A 23,346-nucleotide genomic window follows, 5' to 3' on the forward strand; every position below is an offset into this window, starting at 1 on the left:
TAAAACTAAAATTCTACACTACAACATTCTTGTCCACTTTTTCAAAACAGTCTGTATTGTTTTTGTTGGTATTAAGAAGTGGACCTAGTCCTCATGACGTCACCCATTGGTTTGTGGACTTCCCTTTTGAAGCCGTGAGTTTGCCGTTACTGCTGTCATCATCTCGGGTTACTCCTGTGGCCATGTTACTTTTTGTAACCGATGAATGGAAGCTATCATATTTTGAATACGGAGGAGGGACATTGTAACTCACTGCTACACACACACAACATAAGTTGTTTTGCTCTTTGTGACGCACGGATTATCGATTTTAACACTGAATGTCTCCTTTTTCTCTGGATCAAAGGGGAGGAGTCACCATCCTCACTCGTATAAGTCCGCTGTATTAAGAACAAAATACTCTAGACGTTCATCAACATTGAGAGCACTTTATTGCGTTGCATCAAGTTGGTGTTAGGTTCATCCTATCGATTAATCAAAGAAATCTTAGATCAGAAGTTAGGAGCAGAATGTATCTACAAGGTGGTACAAACACCCAAGCTTTGCATACACAAGACACAAACACGACTAATGTGCAAAGATGGGGTTTGAATGTACAGAAAGAATAGCTGGCAATGTTAAAATCCTATTTTACGTTTGCTTCTAAAATGGATGCAAAATATAAAAGGAGGGAGGGAAATTTAGGACAGTTGATGTGCTGTGAATTTGCACATGAGAGTAAGTCAACAGACAAAAACAAAACAAGGTAAAAATAAATATAAAATGCTTTCTCGTTAAAAAAAAAAACATGATGTTTCAGAGTCAGAGGGGCATAATCAGTATTACTTCATAAATAAATATGAAAATAATAACCAACAAAATTTGTAATAGATTGTAATAGATAATAAATAGAAAATAAATTAAATTTGAAAAACTAGTAAAAGATTTTCACATGTGGCATCACAGAGCAACGGCACCTTTGTATATTAAACATATTGTCTGATTTAAGGGAGGGATTTGTACAAGATGGAAGAAGTGCGACTTAGTTAAACACTCTTCAAATCTGACTTCCCATTGTCTGAACCACAGGAAGTCTGACAAAATGGGGGGGGGGGGTGGAAGGGGGGGTGTTTTCTCCGTGAAAACGGCCATGTTTGTGTACAAAACACATAACAACTAATCCAATGGAGGCAGCTGTGTCTCACATTTTGTAAGAATACATATAAATTGAACCTATTTGTAGCAATGTTATTCTGCAACATACGTTTTACAGTCGCCTCAGATTTAATCAATAGCACTGTTAAAAAAAATTGAAAAAAAAATTGGTCAACATAAAAAAACATTGTGTTGAAGTAAAATTAAAAAAATGGGTAAGCAAAATAAATACTGTGGTAGTAAAAGTGGTAAAACCTATAAAATCCTTAATTCCCTCTGGCATTATTCATGTATTTGTGCATTTATTTTACAAAAAGTCAGGCTTGGTCTTTCCTGTGTTCTAACATCTGTTCTCATTGAATTAGTAGGGTGCTTTTGGTGCCGTTGTGATGGGTTTTGTCCGCATGCTCGTCTTCCTTTATAATCTCAAGGACGGATCAGTTCAATGAGGTCACTATAAGTTCCTCTGCCAGATAGTCTGAGGTAATAAACAGACAAACATTGCACTCACAGCAGAAACAGTTGTTTGTGTCCCTAAGAAAAGGAACAATCCCAAAAGCAACGGGTCATCGCGACACTATTCGTGTACCACATCCTCAGCAAATTCAAATCAACGCTCTCACAAACTACAGGCAATATTTAAAAAATTGGGGTAAAAGCACAAATGGCAATGTGAAGCTTAAAAACATCTGTTCACACAGGACAACAGCTAGGGAACGGTCACAGAGTAAGACTAGGTAGAATGATTTGAGAAAGACATTGTTCCGATACGGAAAGGACCTAAGCGGCTGCTTAGGTCCTTTCTGTAAGACTTGCACTTCTAGTGAAAGATGTTTACGTCCTAACATTTCCTCCCTGTCCACAGCGTGGCATGTGCAGAGGATTCAGATGTGGAAACCTGCAGTTGGTCTGAAAAACCTTCAAGTCCAGGGAGACGCGTAGAGCGAGAGGAAGAATAAAAAAGAGGTCCCTTCTCATATTGTTCCTTCCTTTAGTGAACACAACCAAGGAAATCCTTATGAACGATGAAACCCTTCTGTTTTATTTGGCTTCATTTCTTAGGACCTTCTTTCTTCTGCCCCACAGCTGTGTCACTTTAGTCCCTGTGTTGGGACCTGTGGATATTCAAGTCTCACTGTACCTCCTGGACACGGGACAGGAACCATGGCCCCATCAGTTCAGGTCATTCCTCAGTCTGCTGGAATGACAGCCAGAGACATGATGATCCTTTGTCCTCCTTCGCCTCGAGGAAACGAGGGAGGGCTTTCCTCCGGGAGACAGAACCATGATTCCTATCGTTGTCCATCACCTTGAGGTTAAAAGGTGAATTTCATCCCGTCTTTCATGTCATAGGTCCGTGACCTTATTTTCTACAGCGGCAGCGATCTGTTGGAGCCTGTAACCAAGCTGCATCTTCTGGGCAGTGGCGTCCTCCTCCAGGGCCGTGATGATCTGACAAGAGATGGAAAACATCTCAAGATGACTGAATTACATACTTTTGGAATATTGCGCAATAGGCTTTTTCTTTAGTGGAAGATGAAGGCTGAAGGGATTGGAGTGACATATATATAATTGGCTGTTATATAAACCTCTCCTAAAAAAGCAGTTGTGCAATAATTGCACAGCAACCGTAACCACGCAACAAAAAGGTCGAGCTGTTACAGTTATGACTGTCCAAACAGTTTTGTACATAGAGTAAAATGTATCAATCTGGTGGCCTTTGAGAACAAAATAAGGAGGCTATAAAAAAACGATTATACAACGAGAAGAGTAGAGATGTAAAGGTTTATCTCTAAAACTCTAAAGGTTCTACTTGGACTGTTGATGATACACAGTGACAGTTTTCCTTCCTTATCAAGAAGGAAAAAAAAGTTGTTGAAAAGAATAAGCAGTTCTTGGTTTTTGTCAACCTCTGAAACAAGGAATTGTCTTAGAGTAATTAAGTAACCATGACTGTAGTGGGTGGGGCTTATGTAATACAAATTATTATATACACCTACTATATATATACCTACTATGCTGCTGTGTTTTCAGAGCTTACAGAGATTTGTGCATTGCAGTATACTCACTTGATCATAGTATTTGTTGATGTACTTGTACAGCTCGTGTAAAGCCACGAGAGAGTTGACCTCCGCGGCATAGTTCTGTTTGGTGAGAGTAAAAACACAGAAGTGGAAACGTCCGGCTGTTAAAACGTTGCCATTCATATTTTATTTCTAACTCCACATCTGGCTTGCCACCCAGATGGAAACAATTCACATGTTCAACATTTAGCTTTTTATTCTTGCAAAATGGGAGAAAACAAAGAGCGGGTAACATACTCGAGAGAGTTCTGCTAGAGCCGAGTTCATCTCCTGGTCACTGCCGGAAATGGTCTGGCGGATGTCTGCGTAGTAACTGCGGGGGAGAGAGGGGAGGGAAGGGGTTCAAAAGAGGAGTACGTGTACAGAAAATAACAAAATGGAATAACTGATGAAATAAAAACCACAACAGCCCTTTCTGCTGGTTCATTGTTTTGCAGTAAATAACTTGCACTTTGAAGGCAGTTCAAAGCTTTGAGTGTCTTATGTACGGCTGTAAGTTGGAGTCTGCTCAGGGTGATTATTCTCTGTGTCTCTTTGAACCAACCCTTTCATGTTACACACTGGTTTTGGCCGAGAGCAGCTTTAAATACAAGTACGAACAGGAGTTTGGCTGCACGGATGAGCTGTTGCGGCTGTTTGTTCAAATGCATGTGCTGTGCAGAGGTCAATAGCTTCTCTGGCCAAATGTGACACGACAGACTTCTTTGAAAAGGGGACACGTCATGAAAAACTAACTTTACACTACATTTGGTTATTTCAGGTGCTTGCCCACCCACCTACTGGGAGAAAGAAAAAAAATCTTTTACTTGACATGATTTCAACATGTTCTGCTAGTGACCCATAATACATAATACCACACCATGCACCGATGTCAGAGTGTGCCGTGTGGGGTGAGGGGTTCAAGAGAAACAGAACACCGTATCCTTCTTTTAAATGTATATTTAACTAGGAAGGCTGCTGAACAGGCGTTCCATCAGATACACATCTTGCCCCGTAGCCTGAACACATCCCCAGTGGAATCAAACGGGAGCAGTCTGCTCTCAACCCTCCATGCATGGAAGCCTCGTGGGCTTGATCTCCCCTCTGTCTGGTATTGACAGATTGTCTGTCTCCACCCCCCGCCCCCCGCTCCTCCCTCATCCAGAAGGTTTCTGTGCCTTAGGTCAGTAGGGGTGACTGCGTGCCCATATACATACCTCTCCACCATCTGCTTGTAGCGCGGGATGTCTCTGGCATACAGCAACTTGTTGATGGGCGAGTCCTGTGCGAGGAAGACGAATGCATGAGACGCGTCCTGGATGTGAACAGTGTACGTCTTTTTGAAGGTCACAGCAACAAGCTCACCCGTCCAAGCTTGTGGTCGGCGATGGTGCAGGAGTCCATGAAGGTCTGGGCAATGACGGACAGCACGGCGTCCACGTGGTCCGAGGTCTGCACGTCGAAGATGAATTGCGGGTTCTTCAGGATGTTGATCCAGAATCGCAACGGCAAGCTGTGCGGCCAGACCCAAAAGTTGTGATGTTCATTAAGAAAGCGCATTGAAATTCTGGTGAAGATGGAGGTGTTTACAACGTAGTGACCAGATAAAGGGCACTCGTTTTGTGGGACGTTTGCAAATGGACGTTTTTATAGTTAGTCGTTACTTGTGCCCCCTCCCCATTTGATTCAATATGTTGAGACTCCTTGAATCCTTCGAACCCATAATAAAGTCATAAAAGAACCAAAAATGTTTTTTGTGGCAAAGAAGTATCAAAGTACCAATCACTGTATCAGAGAAAAATCTGAGTTGTAGAAATAACGGGAAACTCAAGAGAGCCATGACATTATGTTCTTTACGAATGTATGGCAACTTTTGACCAAAACTGTATGCTTCTGATATCCAAACATCTTGTGTGCTGGTTACCTGTTGGTTTTCCAGATGTGGATGGTCTCTGGGTCTGTGATGTTGTGCTGCAGTGCCTGCTCGTCCAGCAGGTCAAAAAAGTATTTGACCGCCAGAGGCACGGGACGACTGGTGCTGAGGATGGCTGTGAACAAATCGTCCACGAACTTCTGCAGCGTGCCCTGAGACAGAGGAGCAGAGGACCACATCACATATCTGTACAAGTACTAATGTCACCCGCTCCTCCACCGGTCAGGAAACGTCCCGCGCCGTCTCACTTCGGACTCTGTGTGACTGATGAGCCCAACCGTCTACTTGGCTGCCAAAGTCAACGATTGGATGTTGTTAAGGAATTTAAGTGGAAGTCCACACCTAGCGGTGGGAAGTATATCACATGTAGTAATGTTTAGTGTAGAATTGTAGTTTGTGTGACGTTAGATAGTAGATATTACATTTGTATGTTAGATGAAGTGAATGCATTATAATCAATAACATTTCATAGTCATGTAAATCATATAAATACTGTACACATTAACATCCTGTCACGATGTAATGTTAAAACCTCGGGACGGAAGCTAATTGCCGTCCTTAATGGATTTCTCCCAACTTTCTCCCCAAAGAGGATTTTTCGGGGAGTTTTTTCTCCTGTCAGGTATTAGATGAGCAACTGGATGCAAGACAGCCGAGTGAGGCAAAGTATTGCACCACATAAACTGTGTTAAACTTATGAAGAACTGTGATCTTATATGTTGTGTTGTAATTGAAGTGCACTAGTTATAAGAGGAAGACAAAGTATGTATGCTATGTTATATTCACTCATTGAGGCATAAAGCCAAATGATTCTACATGGAATGTATTGGAATGTGAGGGAGAGATAAGACAGAACAGTAACCAGGTTTCAGGTTACCGCAGCAGATTCACACCTGGATGTGAACCAGAAGGAGACACTTTAAAGGAGAACCCAATGACATTCAAATGCACCGAAAAGACACCCCCCAGAGTTTTCAAAGGACCAAACCGGGAGAAGAACTGTTCCTATATATATATATTCCTGCAGCCGCTTTGATAAGTCATATTTGACTTGGTTGGAGAATTCTCTATTTCGCACAATATATTACTATTCACATTGTATTTCACTTTGTAAATTGTATTCCTTATCACTTTTAGTTATTAAATACTTTTTGATTTTTAAAAGCCAGGTGACTCTTTTGATTCATCGTAGTGTGATCTCCCTCAAGGGGCCTCCAAAACCTTAACAATGTGAAACGCTTTTGCACTCTACACACATGAGCTGTGAGCTACACACATGAGCTAAGGGGGCCCCGGTTTACCTTCATGGAGAGCAGCCGCGTGAGGTAGATTTCGGGGATGGCCTTGGCCCTCTCGCCGCCGCGCTCCCTCATGCTGCCCCTCCGGTGCTTTGGCAGCTCCGACTCCTCGCCGGCCTTCACCAGATGCCAGAGCCTCACGCCGCCCTCCTCCCCGTCGTCCAGCATGGGGGTCTCTGGTGGGAGACGTCAGAGGTCGGTTCAGTGTGGCAAGCTGATACTGCCCCCCCTTGGTCCCCAACCCACCAACCAGTAGGCACACAAACACACGTTTACACATAATCTATTTAAAGAATCAGTTATTTTATCTTTCATTCCACTATTCTTTTATTAATTACTATTATATAATGTAAGATTAAGATTTGTCTTTTATCTCTTTCCCCCATATATATATATATATACTATGTATAAATTATTGGGTTGTATTTGTGTGCAAGGATTTGTGTGTTTTTTTTAAACTACTAAATCCAGGTTCATCAAGGCTTAAAAAAAATTGAATAAATACAATATTTTATTCAATCGTTTTGCCTGATTGCTTTTTGTAGAACTGGGACTCCACCTGTCCCACCTCATCCTACCCAATGGATCAGAACCCCCGTGGGCACACAGCGCCACCCCGTGGTTGTCCACGCTGTGTTCAGCTGTCAGCGTTGGCTGTCCCGGTGGTGACTCGGACACAGCTGCTCGCGCGCACATGATAAACACTTGGAAATGAGTGCGTCGCTTCAGCGGGGACACTCACTTTCTCCCGGCATGTAATCATGGCTGTCATGGAGGTGGTTTTTGGTATTCCTCGGGACGAGGGCCACCGTCGCTCCATCTGGGACCTGCGTCCCAGAGAGACACAACAATGTTCACACTTCCTGCTTGTTGTGTGTGTGCATGTTTTAGCGGTGCTGGGACTTTCCCTCACCTTGTAGTGTTGCAGTGTATTGAGGCGCTTCCAACAGCCTTGCACTACTGACGTGAGATCCTCGTCAGATAAGATGAGGTGACCCGCGACACCTGCACGCCACTCTGCACGGGAAGGAAAATAAATACTCAATCTGGGCTTCTTTTGGAAGACTGGAAGAACGTAAATTACACCCTAATTGCCTAGTTACTCAATATTGATGGATTACGAGACTCAGGAATAGTTAGACTCCCTGTGTGATGCGCGCTGGACTGTGAGTGGGGACCCGTACGGATCACAGATGCTCATCACTACAGGTTACTGTGACCAAGCGCTCCCTCTGACGACGGTCCAATACTGAAGCAAAGGAAGTGGTGTTGTGAAATGAAGTGGACCTACCGAGGTGTAACGAGTCGACGTGTGGCCTCTGGGAAAAAGAGGTTCCCTTCCAGGTTTGCTCCAGGAGTTTCTCCTTCACTTGGGTGATGGTGTCACAGTCCAGGACTTTGGCCGGCACCGTCTGCGTGGTGGCGCCACCGCTGGTGGCCGCAGCGGGCATCGCTACGTTTAGGGTCTGGGCAGATGAGCAACGGGTTAGTGGTGGAAATATTGGAAACACTACAACGCTGAAAGGTTGTGTGCAGTTGTTTATAGCTGTTTAAGCAGAACTTAAGCACAAGCTAAGGTACCATTTTATATTTCTAATTAGCTTGGAATAAACAACAACTTTTAAGGGTGGTATTAATACTACCTGAACCCTCCTTCCAATGTTTTTTTGTAATTTCAGATTGATTGGTCCAGTATTGCTCGCAATATAATTCATCAATGTAGGTCAATTAAACAGGCTTCTTGTTGCAACTGACTGACTTATATCTTTATAGCCTTAACACATTATGGAAAGAAGCCTTGCCTTCATATCATTGACACGACTCTGACATGGTAATCATTTCATCCTGGACTTTATATTATATATCATTTATATGTGTGTTCTGACCAGCGTGCGGTACTCCACGTCCTCACGCAGCAGCCTGTTGTCGTTCAGCGTGTACTTGGCTTTTCCCGTCACAGCGTCCACGGGTCCCTTGTCCACCTGGTGCTTTATCGCTCTGAACAGCATGTAGAACGACTCTCCTGCGGACTCCTGGCCAAGCGTGAGAGAGGGAAGGTCAACACTGTCCCACCACGGCAGAATTAGTACCTAAGCACGTATGTGCATGTTTGAGTGATGCATGTGAAGCATGTCTTAGTTTTCAAGTGTTTTTAACTGTAAATATTTGCCATTTCTGTATAGAAGAAGTATTGTTGTTGGATTGTTGTGGACAACTTGCTATTTAGTGATCCCGGCATAACAAACACTAGTAGACGTACCCTCAGAAAGGTGAAAAGACAGATGGACATCCAGTTTGTCAAAAGCTTCTCAACCACTGATTCCGTTCTGGAAAAAGAAAAAAAGGAAGCAGACGATTTATGGAGGAATGTTCTGAAGATCACTTTGATGATGTGTCCACATGGCCTCTCCTCACCTCCTAAGCATCAGCTTGGGGTTCTTGGCCACGTACTGTTCCACCAGATCGTTGAGCAGCGTCTTCAGGATGTCCGTGAAGTACTCCAGTTTCCCGTGCAGGGCCACGGTCAGCAGGGAGGCCACATAGGCCCGATCCCTTGGGGAGAACGTCCGCTGGACCTCCAGAGTGTGGATAAACTGGAAACGACAGGGATAAGAAGATGTGGGGATTAACTTTGACCTGTAACAGTGATTAGTGAGCGATCATCTGTATTTAGGTTTCTTTCTATTCTATTGGCAGTGATTCCAACAAAAAGGACTAAAATATTGATCTAGAGACCTGTCCCAATAACAAACTTCTGACCTTGGTGAGAAAGAGTTTGCTGTTGAGGAGATTTGACAGCTGAACCAGCCCTTGCTCCACCGTCTGCCTGCGGCTCTCCGGGACGTCCAGATCGCGCCTCAGGGGCGACTCTTGGTGGCCGGGGAAGAAAATGCGCTCTGCGTACGCCCGGTAATCCAGGATGGGGATCCCTGAACCCACCAAATCACTGGACATGTCCATCATCTCCGTCATCAAGTCTAAAGGCGGGAGAGAAGGAGGGCTTCGGTTTGTGTACCTATCCTGATGTCCGGACAATTGGTGAGCTGTCATTTATTAAAGCGAGGTTAGTACCTGTGAACTCCTTCTTACAGCGGTCTCTCACACTGGTCTCCAGGTTCTCCAGCTGGATCTGCACCTTCTTGTAGTCCCTCATGGCCTGTTTGCTCTTCCTCCTGACAAACAACAATGATGCAGACAACAGTGAAACGTTTACTGTAAAGAGTAAAGAGATAAACAAGCACTCTGATATTAGAAGCAGGTAAGAGGAGGAAGTACAAAAAGGTAGCAGAAGGAAGGAAGGAAGGAAGAACAACGAAGAAAGGAAGTAGGTGAAAGGAAAAAGCAAAAAAGTCTCTCACACAAACACACACACAGTCATAGTGACTTTGATGTGTTATTGTCAATCTCTAATCAGTAAAAAGACTATTGGGTGAAGATGGGTAATAACGCTATCGTGACGTGTTCACATGTGATCTTGGTAATGCAGATCAAATTCTGTCTGAATTTACCTGTATATGAGGACGATCATGAGCACAATGAGAGCCACTATGGAAGCCCCCACCCCGACCCCCACCTGAGCCTCCAGAGGAAACGTAGATTGGGCCTGCCTGTCGTACTGCACTCGGCCCAGAGAGAAGTTCAGGTTCCCCATTCTCACCTGGAAAACACAATTACAGATCAATCAAATGCAAATCAGTTGAGAACTTTCTTCAGGGTTTTCTGGTCTCACGCTGTTAATAAATTACAGACCTAACATCACATTTACAGACTGTTCATTACAAAATTGTAAAGGGATCAAATAATGAATTCCTACTCAAACATTTTTAACCTATTTGTAGTTGTTAATTGTTTAATTCAAATATTTCTTATAACTGTCAAGTCCGAAAGTCAACATTTAAAGATCATAATAATAATAATCATATCCAAAATGTTTGAACAAAATATTGTAAAGCAATCCATATCTGTTGGCATTTACCCGTTGATTTGTTTGTCGTGTATTTGAATGCAACGGTTGCATAATGACAATCAGGCATCCTTGAATTGGATGAACATGAATATGAATTACATTGACTCACTGTGAACTCCGGCAGACTGTCCAGGCCTTCCTGTATCTTGCCTGCGGTGACTGAGGGCTGCTGAGCTGGCGGCTCACAGTACAGGTGGTTGTGTGTCAGCGTCTTCACGGAGCACGGCCCCGCCCCTATCCGAGCCTCCACTTCCTGCTTGTAGATCGCCAGATCCAGGTTCTCTCCCTGGAGCAGTGAGATGTAGAATGGGTGAGTCTTGAGTATTTACAGAGTGTCTCTCCGGGATTTGCTGTGCTGATCGTTCTGACGATCATCACTGCACCGTGGTTACCTCGACGGAGATGATGCTGCCGGGTTTGTGGTGGTACGGTTTGCTCGGATCGTTCTGGTTCAGCAGGTACAGCTGTGGGTCAGGCTCATAGCTGAAGGCCTCGCCCCCCACGCTGCGGAAGTCAAAATGGAGGCTGTCCAACAGGAAGTGAACTTTGACCCTGGTCCTCCTGGCCTGTGGACCCACAGCCGGAGTGGGGCACAGGATGAGGGTGGAGCCATTGACGGTACAGCGAGACTCATACTGGAGGTGGGAGCAAAACAACTATGGATGATACAGGACTTCTAGAAGTTTGAGCTTAATGAGCTTTTAAAGAAAAGCACAGCGATGAACATAGTTGTATGCTACGTACTTGTTTGACGTGACAGAGTGTACCCTTGGCGCACTCCGCCTCCGGGACAATCCTCCTCCATCTCTTCATTGCCCCCCGACGATCCCGTCCTCCATTTAGGCCACCTTCACTCCTCCCTCCGGCGCTCCTCCTCCTCCTGGGAGGGAGAGTGTCGGGGGGGCTGAGGGTCACCCTCATTATGGGCTCCTGGACCACATCCAGGTTCTGACCAGAAACCATGATGATTCGGCCTCCACTGGGAGGGAGGGGGGAGAAAACCATTCCTTGTCTTATTCCTTGTATTTCATGACCAGTAGCTGGGCAGATTGTTTACCTCTTCGATAGATCTCTGCCTAAAGTAAGACTAAAATGTCAATGTATCACTTGCAATACTCACAACTATATATATTGTGAGTATTGCGTTATTGAAACTGATACCTGAGGAAGCTTTTCGACGGAGCAGCCATTGATATGTTGGGGTTGGGGGTGTAGTGATACACCAGGCCCTGCAGGTGGCGCTCCGTACTACCAAACCGGACGGTGATAACATGCTCTCCTGTTCTGTTACTGCCTCTGGTCAGACAGCTGATCTGATCCTCCTGGATGTTGAGCCTGAACAGAGGAGACATTTTCTTATTCTTTTTTACCCTCACTGATCCAAAAACAAAGCTCAGACACAAGGTCGGCCTTCATAACTGTTCATGTTAAAACACTACTTCGCGGTTCGTGGTTCGCACTCACACCACACACGGCACTCCTCCGATCAGGACGCCGACCTCGCTCGGGTGCCCGGTCCTCAGTCTGTGGCCTCTGATGGTGAGGGAGGAGCCACCCGCCTTGGGACCTCTCTGTGGGAAGACGCTGCTCAGCACGGGATCCTGGTGATGGAAGGACGGGGGAGAGACAGAAAAAGAACAAGTACGATCAATAAGCTGATACTGAGCTCGCAATTTATCGGGAAGATGGAAGAGACACAGGGGTATTCTGGGAAAACGCAAGAAAGTCGCCTCACAGCAATTTATTTGCTGTCAGAACTACAGTCCTCACACTGACTAAAAGACACATTGGAGACTGGTCAGTTAGACGTTTTGCTATTATGCTTCCATAGCACGTCTTCTGTCAGACTAGTGAAAGGAAAAAAATTCCAAAACACATTCAGGTGTATTGATGTCCCAGACACTCACTTCTGAGCGGTGGAGGTACGGAGAGAACGGTTGTTGCTTCAGTACTTTAAAAGTTTCAGAGTGAGCGCCTCAAATTTCCATCATTCGTTTACCCTCTCTCACACACACACACACACACACACAAACATCGAGTGAGACACACCCTCGTGGCAGAGGGAGGAATTAGATCGAAAGGGTGGCTCTATTTTCCTTCACTAGATAATGAGAGCTCTCGTTGTATCAAATGTAATAAAACCCTCAGAAGTAAGAGAGGAAACATCAGTTAATCACAACGGCAACATCAATAAGCAGGAGGTCTCAGAGTTCTACTGCATGTGGAGCAAAAGGTCACATTAGCGAGGATGGACAGAGCTTGATCCTAATAATAAAACAATAAATTAAAGCCAATCGCTTAGCTAATTGTTTAGCTTAAAATGTACTTTAAAGGTTTTGGAAAGTTCTTGTGCTGCTGCGCAGGAAAGACTATTTGTTTACACACAATAAAGTCATGTTGATTCTGATCATTTTTCCACACAATATAACAAAGATCCAATAAGGAACCAAACTGATACGGAGAATTGATGAATACGACTATTGATACAATCCCAAAATACATTTTATTTTAAGATTCTGCATCATTTGCTTTGCACCATCCGCCAAGTCAAATTCCATGTATGTCTGACATATGATGGCAATAAACATTTCCTGATTCATTTGGATGTTATATATTTTCAGAAAACCTCCGATTACAAAGTTGAAGTTGTAAGCTGACAGCTGGGCTTTCTGTACATCATCACTGAAGTCTGATTAAAAACGTCAATCCATACGTTCAACGTCACTGTCCACTCTTTTGGGGGGCATCCCACTTCCCTTATTTGAGATTTTCTTGCTTGTACTTTGGGTTGTTAAATATTGAATTCACAACCAGAATAGCAATATACAGTATATATAGAAGCAAATCATAAATAAATAATACAACCGCATGCTACAGTATAAATGGATACATTAATACAGAATGCTTGTTACAGGTTATTCACATGCTGCTCTGACAATAACACCTGGGTGTCATTATTAATATGAGTACAATGCAAATGTGTGCAGACCATAGACTGTTGAGTGGACGTGGTTATCTTAATTGTTGACAATTATGAAAAATGACAATAATTTATTATTAGAAAATAAAAAAGAGGTGAGCTCGCCAGACCTAAAGACAAAAATTAAATTAGCAGTTTGCCAAGAAGTTGAGCTGACAGGGGGGTAGGACTGTGATCACACAGCTTTTTTTAATGAACAAATGTCACCTGATTTCCTTTTTTTTCCTTGCAGACAGGACTATCAAGGCGTTTACCTGGAAGCTGAAGATCTGAGCGGACAGTCCAAGTCCTCCTCCCCTTACTCTGACCGAGGCCTGGCCGCTCTTCTCTCGTCCGCTGCTCGTCGTCTCGCACACTATCCTGCGAGGCCGAGACATATGATTTTTACTTTCACACCGTATGAGACATTTGTGTAAAATTGTCATCATTCATGAAATCTTGTGGAAAAATGTGCAAAATTTCAGGAAATTTCGCTCCAGGTGTTCCCCAACAGTGTCACCACAATACAGTGACCTTGACCTTTTACCCCCCAAATTGTCTACAGTTCATCCGGGAGAAAACGGACAACTCGCCTCGAGGAGACCTCATATCTGCTGTGGATGACGCTGCAGGGGACTCCGGCCACCGTCACTGACTTCTGGATGTCTTCAGCTCTCTGGCCGAGGTTAGAGCCCGAAATAGTGACAACCGTCCCCCCCTCCACGGGACCGGAAACCGGGTCCAGCTGAAACATGAGAAAAGTCTCATACGGGAACATTAAACCAGTCCAGTTGTCAGAACCGAAAAGCAACTAATATCATATTCTGTCTGAAACCAAACAAGGAATAATTCTGGAGATTTTCTGGTCCAAAAATGGTTTTCTCTCCTCGGTAAATGACCCGGCGTAAAATAAATAAACAGGAAGAAATAATTAATTGGTGCAATTTCTGTTGAAAGTGCAAAGAGAAGTCTAAATGTACCTGGTGTACTTCACTTTCTTAACGGCACTTCCCAACGTGTCTCTCATTCCCCCCCAAAAGCGAAAAGGAACCCTGCTGCTCCTGACCCATCGTGTTCCAAGTAAAAGGGCGAGGAGCTCTTACGTAGTGGATGACGGGCGCGGGACACGTGTGTTTCACCTCCTCGGCGCAGGAGTCCCGGTACACGCAGCGGGAGGCGGCTAGGCCGCTGCACCAAACGCAGCCGTACTTGGGGTCGGCCGTGCGACACCGGCTGCAGTCCGACCGCCCCACGGAACAGTTGAAGAGAGTCACTGAGACAGAAGAAAGACGGAGAAGGTCTATGAGAAAGGGACCTCAATCTCTCCGGCGTACGGACACGTTGGGGGGAGGGGAGAGGCACGGACCGTGCAGATCCTCCGCGGTGTCGATGGGGAAGGAGCTCTTCCTCCTCACGTTGATGGCGGCCGAGTATTCCTCCAGCGAAGCGGCATAGGCGTACTGAAACCAGAAGCAGCATATCGCAGATCAGATCAGCACAAAAGAAAAAGGGGAAGCAATAGATCGTGGATTTTTTTTTTGCCGTCAAAACAAATAGCAAATAATAGCAGATGAATCATTAAGGATTTCTGAGCATTGATAATAATGAAATAAATAACTAATGATGGATCTCTAATATCTATTTATGTTGTTCAAACAACTGGATTCATGTTCCTCACCAACGGCCCATCTTACAGATCACATCAGTCAGAGACCGCACACATAATAAAGTTAATGAACTGTTTGGTTTGGCTGATCTTTTGATTTAAAGGCTTGCTTGTTTACCATTATGCTACAGGAGGTGTGGGGTTTACTCCATCACATCAGGCCTGACAAATGACGTGTCAATCAAACTGTTCATAAACGTCTAATAAATAAATAAATAATCTTTAGGAATACTTTCAACGATCAAGTCTTCAGGGGCTGTAGAAACATGAAGTAAGACAATTATTAAACTAAACACCACGACCGCCCAAGATGGATCCCTGCATTGTGACTGACCTTGTGAGCTTTGCAGGTGATGAAGAAGGCCGATGGATGAGTGGCATGGGCCTCCACGAGGGCTTCCATCACCACTGACTCATTCTCAACGTCCAGCACACACTCGTAGTCCAAGATCTCGTCCTAAATGAGCACGGCACATAAATGAGTGAACACTGTGACTGAACTACTAGGTCACTGCAAAAGCTTATTAGGTTGTATGAAATCTTAACATGGAAATGCACGTTTTGTCAGGGCAGTATGTATCAAAATCCCTTCGGTATGAAGCTTTTAATGTCAGCCTTTATATACCCATAAAGAGACAAAAGATTAACATTAAGAAATCTTAAAATACTAACAAAGCTATTATTGTATCGTCATTTTATATACAAATACATTTTTTCTTCTTTCTAATATAATTATTATCTATCATTATTATTATATCATGTGCTATACATGTGTTTTGTTATAAAAAAAAATATTATCCGCTGTACAAATCAAGTTATTATTTCAATATGGGCTTTACAAACTACCTTTTATTTATTATTATGTATAAATTAAGTTATTTACTATTAATTATGCTAATTTTATGCTAATTTTTAATCTGTTCTATAACAATTATAATCATTATTTCAGTATTATGTGTGACACAAATAAAGTTTATTATAAATATATTATTTTTATTATTGTAAAATATACTTTTGTTCAACACACGGGCATAGTTTCTGAGAAGAAGCTTCATGGAGGAAGTAATTCCCAAGTGGTTCCAACAGGAAACTGCCAACAACGATCTGTGGATCATCTTGGGGGGTCGTTATTAAGAAAAGAGGATAGAAGGCAGACTAGATGGATAGCAGCGGAGGTAAGAAGAACCACGTGTATTTTTGGATTGAGGGTGTAATGTGTGGGTGGAAGTGTATTTTAGAACTGTAGACAAGATGGAGGGTGGCTGCATTACCTGAAACAGATCCAGGTGCTGTCCCTGCAGAGTGACCTTCCTCTCCACGTTGACGGGGAGAAGAGAGGAATCCTGAACCTTTTCCACACACGGACACTCCTGAGGAAACATTAATTAACCATTCCTTTATGACAGATCCGCACAAAGGCCAATGCAGCTGTACTTTATGAAGGGGATGTCTGTAAACATAATTGTCTGTACTTGGCTGGTCCAAGCTGCTTGAAACTTCATTCTCTTATTCTACTAAGCAACTATAAAGGCTATTCTTCCATCCTCCACATCGAAATTTGATCGCAGCATTTCTCCACAAAACCAATTTTACCAAAGTCCTCTTAAGTTTACATTTTGTAAGGTAAGTAAATAAATAAATAAATAATAAATAAAATAAATTTAAAATGAATAAATTCCAGCATGCAAGTAGCTGTGCTGTCTTATACTTTCTCTTTAAACTTTATAGGAAACAATACCACACACCACAACAATGAAACATCAAACATTTGAGAGCAACGCGAGGCAACCGTTGATTTGACCACAATGTCCTGGAGCTCTTTGGAATATTTGGTAAGATGAACAGGAACGGTATGGAGAGGGAAGACAAGTCCATAAGACATGTCAGAGGAATTTTCTCATAAACTTCTATACAATCAGAGGAGTCGCCATTGATGAACATCACAGAAAACGCAGGTTTAAGAGTCTTCTGCATTCTTTCTTTACTTTTAGGATTCAGAGAAAAAACCATAAATTGGCTACTATGTCAAATGTTGGAGGACTCAGGGGTATCCACAAAAAATAATCCAATCAATTGGACGACCATCTAGCCCAATTAGTCATAAAAAAGCACTCTGTCTGTGGATAGTATAGCTGCAAATACAACCAATACGTCAGCGTTTGGATATAACGTGGCTACGGTCTGTCTCAATCAAGAGCTTAGCCCACAGCTCGCTCGTTGGCGCCATGGAGGGAGACCTGGTGGTTCAAAATCTGATTAGTGTCCCTCCCATCTCTGAACAACATGGGAGGTGTGTTTATCAGGCACAAAGAGCCTCACTGGCTCCAGACCGCAATAAACTCTAAGCCCGCCTACTTTTCTTTTGGAGGTCCAATAAAATGCGTAGGATTTGATGGACCCCTAAGGTGAATGCACAGCGCTCTGATATTTGGTTTTCCTGTGGAATGTTGTTCCACTGGGACTTTAAACAGTTTCTTGTGTTGACTGGAGTGACGACATGTACGCCAGGCTCCTGCACTCACCGGAAAGAATGAGCTGGTTGATGAATCTAATTGGTAGTCTGCTGCAGACTCAGAGAAGGGGTTGATAACCGTGTCAAGTGGTTGTGAGAAGATAGGCGGCTTTTGGCTGGCACCCACAACGGATGGACCTGTTGCCGAGTCTCCGGCAGTCCCCTCCCACTCACTAAGCCACGGCGGCGAGTCCATCTCTTCGTGGTCCTTAGTGCCGCTGACTGACAGGTCTATTAAGCGGGACACTCCTCTGGAGTTGGTCGGGCTTACGTCAGAGGAAGAGCCAAACGCTTCAGCAGGCGGACCTAAAAACCCCACCTCACCGTCTACCTTTTGGGTAGTGCTGCTGTGCAACGTAGTGGGGGAGTATTTGGCAGTGACATTTAAGCTTTCCGCCTCCTCGTCCTCTGAGAAACTTTCAATGTCGCCGTTTCCATCTGTCGTGCCCTCGCTTGTGGTCGGGACATCGGTGTGCGTTGTCAGGGAGTGGTTGAAGATCACGACAGAAGGGGAGGTTGAGGCCAGCGTGAGGGGGGAGGTGGGCTTGGCCGTGGGCGGTGTGACTGCGGTGGAGGTTAAAGGAACAGCTGCTGTAGTCGGGGGGAGAGGCTCTGTGGTTGAGGGCTGTGTTGTTGTCGTAGCAGCAGCAACTCGGACAGTAGGTAAAGGGGTCAGATTTCGGGTGGGTGGGGGGATGGTGGGTGTTGGCGGTTTGAACTTGACGATGGAGAAGCACAAGTGTACAAAGCCAGGACGACAGGGGGACGAAGAGAAAACAGCAGGGGAAGAATAAAATTAGGATAAAACACAAAGGGTACGCTTGAAGAAACAGCTCATGGGAGAAGACAAAAAAAAGAAAAAATTATGGTAAAACACTAATAAAAAAGACGGACAGAGCAAACAAACACAAACACACAAATACGAGCAGCATGTTGCACATGATAAATGCTCTGCAAAATAAACCTAGTGCTTTCAAATATTATTCCACGCAGCATTCTCCCCTAAATATACAGTAAACACTTAAGCCTTAATGATGACTCACATTATGGTTGTAGACGGTGACTCCTCGGCTGCAGGTGCGTTTGTGTGTGCAGACGTGCTGATGGATACACCAGTTACACCCCCAGCGACTGCTGATGCAGCCGTGGCATCTAGCGGAGCACACGGCACAGGTAAGGGCAGAAGAGCCAGACAAAACAGACACAAGTGGCCATAACAAATGCTCTGCTGTACTATGCATTGATGTGTGTACTCACGGCCTGCGTCCAGAGAGCTGCTGCACCAGGCTACAGTTGTAGAAGGTGAATTCGGTCTCTGCTACCGTGATGTTCGTGAAACGCAGTGACAGGGCCACCATCACAAACTCTGCGTCAGAAGGAATACATGACTACTTCAAATGATGCAATCAATTTGGTGTTGTTCTTTGGTGAGCTTCACAGGGCTCTGTCGATTTTTGCAAACATACTTGTTGAAGTCATCTATGTGTTATAAAATGTGTTGCAAGTGCAATCTATCAAAATGGGTCTTCAAGAGTCTCACCACCATGCAGGCAGTTTGTTGTAAAGTACCCATCTACCATCTACTGCCTAAATTAACTGGTAAAATAAAACTTATTATGGATACCAGGCGTTCCCAAGATATCAAACGATGGAAGCGAGTTCAGATGGACCGTGTCTGAATTTGACAAAGTTTGTGATGACGGACAAATCAAGATGCCTTTGGCCAGAAATGGCATAGTCGTCTGTTATTTTCTTGTGTAAAGTAAGTACTGGGACGCCCTTAATGTTTTGTGCATAATGACAAATTGTCCAGTTGGTTACAATGTCCGACTAAATTCAGAAAAAAGCACTCACCATCACCGCGACGAATGGGGGGCAGACTGCCTGCATCAGGGGTTGAGCATATCACACCAGTGTTTGTGAGTGAAGCCGTAGCTTCTGTGTCCTGAAAGAAGCAGGAGTAGGCCTCTTCTTCTCTTAGACCCGGAAGGCCTTCTACTGACACTGTGATCTGCGAGAGGGAGACATAATGGAACATGGATCTCAAGAGAAGAGCAAAGAGAGAATGAAAAGTTAAGGAACATGTGGGAAACCGATTCTCTCCACATTACATCGGTTTTCTCCCCGCGGCTGATGTTATAGAGGCTGAGACGCTGGATGCTGAGGCACTGCTGTGACTGGTTGAAACTCCACAGCCATTGGCCCTGCACAGAACCCCGCTGGCACTCCCGGCGCTGACCACACCTGAAACCAGACCGAGCGGTGAGGGAGACGAGGACTACATGAACGTAGACGAGGGACACGAGAAAGCATCGGCGTTTGCCTTGCCGCTACTTGTCCACAGACTCACCGTCCCTCCAGGACGCACCAGCCACAGTAGGGGTCTTTGGCGGACAGACACGACTGACAGTCCAGGTGGTCTCCGCATTCTGCCACCGGAAGCTTCTTGACCTGATAGTGAGAGATAGCCAGTTCTTAAAAAGCAATCTATGAGGTGGATTAAGGTGGACAGTAGCAGTATGCTGCTAGCTCTGATGGTGTCATTTTCACCAGCACGGCCTCCTCATAAGACCAACGTTAATAAAGTTAAAGTAAAACACACTTCATCCGACACACTTCTCCACTACTATCTTTTGAAAGTCACAATTAGAAAAAATCTGTATCATTCATCCAGGATGAACAAGAAAAATATGACCCTTCTCAGCTCATATTTGTCACAATCACTGTAATATTCAATAACCTTGTTGTTAGCAACTGATAGGAATCTGAGACTTTCTTTAAGGCATGATAATCAAAAAACATGTGACTTCTAGTTTGTTTTTTATTTACTTTCATTTTGGAAAATGTTACATAGCTTCTAGCTAACTAGCTTACAAACCTAGTAGCTACATTTTTTCTCTTTTTAAAAACAAGGCCAGGTAGGTTTCAAGCCAGTTGCAAGCTAACTGAAACAGCATACTGGCATTTGTAGTTGTCAATTTTGACTAGCATTAACATTAGCCTTACTGATTTAAATGTACAATACTAGCCCATCAAACTTAGCAGGATAAGTGACCTCTAGTAAACTACCATTTTCTCTGCCAGTGGTGTGAGAGGGTGGACGAGCAGGCCCCAATTCAGGCCCAAACAAGCCAGAACCAGTACCATAACATTGATATATTTCAACAGTAACATATGAACGGATTGTTAAACATTGTTAAACCCCCACAAAATAAATTGTACAAATAGACAAAGTAGTTCCAGAGTTATTCGACTTTTTATCGTGGGTGTGCCATTTTCGGAGCAGAGGCCAAAAAAGAGGCTAGTCTCAGAAGGGACACAACTGTTGACACATCTGTTGACTAGTTCAAAGATAAGCTTAAATTCAAAAGAGAAATTACATTTCAACACCTTTAACTGTCCAAAATAGTGTTTGTATACTTACAGTAGTTTTGGTCATGACGTAGATGTGTGCCCCAGTCCGGTCCAATAGAAGGTCCCCGTTAATGGGCGAGTTGAGCTGGATCGTTGTGTTTGCGTACACCTCCGCCTGGCCGTCTCGGCCCAGATATACCTGTAGAAAAACACCAGACATGTTGGTATATTCTTTACTCTGCAAGGCTAAAGAAAAAGAATAGCAAAGGAGTATCTTCTTCGGCTTAGGAATAAAACGCACTCGCGAGGGAATCGCAAAAGAAGTGGCAGTGAATGTGATTACGGCAGAGTCAAATCTAATATGAAGCACAGGGAGACACCTCCGGCTTAAGTGATTCCCCTGCATTCAAACTCTCATGTTACCTCATGTTGATGGGATTAGCAGAGGTTTTTGTGCCTCTTTCCAGAAGCCTCTCACTTGATTGCCGTGAACAGGACGGAGAATCAGTTTCCCCATTATGTGATGCACTCAACGCATAATGGCATTATGGGATGGCAGCATGGGCTGGTGCTCTGTTTTACGCGGCGGCAACTTCTATGCAGTGTGCATGTCCCATTTTACGAAGATTGTGACGCTGTACTGTAGATGTAATAGCTGTGCAACACGTGTGCGACAAGATCTAGCTAGGTAATTGCAAGGATTTATGTTATTTCCATATATTGAAAGAATAGCTCAACATTATGCGAATCGGTGTTGTTCAAGAACATATTACCTTTTTAACTAATATTTACTAATAAATACCTTTTTAAAGATATTTGCTTATAAAAGATGCCTCTCTGTATAGTCCCATCAAGTGCATATGCCTGGTTTTGACATGCATGGGTTTTGGAATAATTATAATGATCAGCAGTGATTGGCTATGACTCTCTTTGGTCAGGGAAGCCCTTTTACACAGCTTTCAATGTCTGTGCTAAAGTAAGCTAAACCTCTTTGGAATGAGCGCGGCATCAGTGTTCGTGTCTAATTCTCAGTGGTGTGGACAAAAGCTGGTGACACAGATTTTGTCCACACCCACCCCCCCCACACACACACTCTTGTAGCTAGATGCTGTGGAATTTGTCCTGCTGTTTTACCATAATCCTGTTACAATAGCTTACTTTTGCTAGCTACATGGTGCGCTTCATTGATCTGCTACATAAAAGTAATATGTGTCCCTTTCTCTTATGTGCGCATAACACTGTCAATACACGGCGGTCTTTAGACAATGAAGGAGAAAAAAGTAAAAAAGGACTTAAAAACTAAATTTGTTTAGTATATACTTTCCACCTGTCTTCCCCAAATAATAGATGAAAATGACTGATCTTTAAAAATGCTCAAAAATGTTTTTGCTCTGGTATCCAATGATCTGCCCTGAGAGCAGAACAAAAAACAAACGTGCTAGGCATGGGATCATGTTGGTATGCTAGTCTGTGTATGTTGGAACTCTGGGAGTGGTGGAATGATTGGAATCCACCAGTAGCTGTAGCCGTATAGAAGGGTTTGGGAACTGGCTCAGAACGTTTTACGTAGTTTGAAGTCCATCGTAGGGCCACAAATCTGAAAAACTCTCATAAGAAATTAGTATTATGGTTTTGATTTTTCCATGACATACGGATCGCTGTTATCCCCATGATGTGACCCAGGGCGTCCCCCTGCCTCCCTCCTAGTGCATGCTTTAAAAGGGACGTGAAGGAACCTGGCACAAACTATTCACAGTAGTACACGGTGATGAGCTACCTTGTGCAGAGTTCCTCTGGAGTCGCCGAGGAAGGCAATGCTGTGTCCATCCCTAACGCTGACCGCAACCGCAGTGAGGCGGGCTGCTGAGGTGTGCCACGCCGCCCTGGCCTCCAGGGGTGCCCGGCTTGCCATGGGACTGGGGGTGTGGTCAGAGCCACAGGGATACGCCTTGAGGGTATTCTGCAACAAATGCAAATTTTTGATGTTATTTGAACGGAAGGCAACAAGATCATTTTTATATTATTCAAGTTCCTGTTCAGCATCAGCTTTTTTGCCTTGTTCCCTGTTTTCCTGCTGTTGCCCGAGAGCTTTCGAGTCCTCCTGGTACATCATAAGAGGATTGCGCCTCAGATTAAAGCACACTCTTACGGCCACAGGCCACTGGCTCTTTTGCTTTCGCAAAAGCAGCATTATTTAAATCCTGCTTTCTGGTAAGTCTCAAAGATCCGGCTAAAAATAATTGGGCCTGAAGGAGGAAGTAGAACGGGACATCTTTTGTTAGTCTATGGAGAGTAGACCACAAAAAAGATGGCTTATTGTTGTTTCAAAGGGAACTGTGATCTATTATATCCTCTCCTCAATCAATCATCTCTCTGCGTTTCATCCAGCATTTCCTTTTCTTCTGTCTCCCCGTTGCTATGTGTGCTTCTAATCCCATGATTGTACCCACCCCCTACCTG

The 23,346-nt window shown here is 44.0% G+C and overlaps 1 protein-coding gene across 2 annotated transcripts in view; it reads right to left on the reverse strand.

Moving 5' to 3' along the window:
* Positions 1-412: 412 nt before the first annotated feature.
* plxnb1a (plexin b1a) overlaps positions 413-23,346 on the reverse strand; it is a 51,426-nt gene continuing 28,492 nt past the window's right edge. Inside the window, exons 4-38 of one of the 2 annotated variants that reach the window (XM_037480451.2) lie at positions 22,664-22,846; positions 20,957-21,085; positions 19,883-19,983; positions 19,644-19,776; positions 19,387-19,543; positions 18,790-18,898; positions 18,576-18,684; positions 17,543-18,250; positions 16,292-16,390; positions 15,355-15,477; positions 14,721-14,814; positions 14,458-14,627; positions 13,948-14,099; positions 13,630-13,735; positions 11,860-11,996; positions 11,557-11,730; positions 11,140-11,374; positions 10,788-11,030; positions 10,505-10,681; positions 9,938-10,086; positions 9,501-9,601; positions 9,189-9,406; positions 8,844-9,022; positions 8,689-8,755; positions 8,315-8,461; positions 7,720-7,894; positions 7,342-7,445; positions 7,171-7,255; positions 6,432-6,604; positions 5,122-5,282; positions 4,563-4,710; positions 4,415-4,479; positions 3,456-3,531; positions 3,204-3,278; positions 413-2,586 (exon numbers count right to left, since the gene is read on the reverse strand). In XM_037480451.2, the coding sequence (XP_037336348.2) occupies positions 2,482-2,586; positions 3,204-3,278; positions 3,456-3,531; positions 4,415-4,479; positions 4,563-4,710; positions 5,122-5,282; positions 6,432-6,604; positions 7,171-7,255; positions 7,342-7,445; positions 7,720-7,894; positions 8,315-8,461; positions 8,689-8,755; positions 8,844-9,022; positions 9,189-9,406; positions 9,501-9,601; positions 9,938-10,086; positions 10,505-10,681; positions 10,788-11,030; positions 11,140-11,374; positions 11,557-11,730; positions 11,860-11,996; positions 13,630-13,735; positions 13,948-14,099; positions 14,458-14,627; positions 14,721-14,814; positions 15,355-15,477; positions 16,292-16,390; positions 17,543-18,250; positions 18,576-18,684; positions 18,790-18,898; positions 19,387-19,543; positions 19,644-19,776; positions 19,883-19,983; positions 20,957-21,085; positions 22,664-22,846 (5,367 nt within the window). In that variant the 3' untranslated portion in view covers positions 413-2,481. The remainder of the gene's footprint in view (positions 2,587-3,203; positions 3,279-3,455; positions 3,532-4,414; positions 4,480-4,562; positions 4,711-5,121; positions 5,283-6,431; positions 6,605-7,170; positions 7,256-7,341; positions 7,446-7,719; positions 7,895-8,314; positions 8,462-8,688; positions 8,756-8,843; positions 9,023-9,188; positions 9,407-9,500; positions 9,602-9,937; positions 10,087-10,504; positions 10,682-10,787; positions 11,031-11,139; positions 11,375-11,556; positions 11,731-11,859; positions 11,997-13,629; positions 13,736-13,947; positions 14,100-14,457; positions 14,628-14,720; positions 14,815-15,354; positions 15,478-16,291; positions 16,391-17,542; positions 18,251-18,575; positions 18,685-18,789; positions 18,899-19,386; positions 19,544-19,643; positions 19,777-19,882; positions 19,984-20,956; positions 21,086-22,663; positions 22,847-23,346) is intronic. The other variant, XM_062563106.1, reaches the window with a different exon arrangement.

Source organism: Pungitius pungitius, chromosome 1, assembly GCF_949316345.1.
Source record: "Pungitius pungitius chromosome 1, fPunPun2.1, whole genome shotgun sequence".
NCBI lineage: Eukaryota > Metazoa > Chordata > Actinopteri > Perciformes > Gasterosteidae > Pungitius > Pungitius pungitius.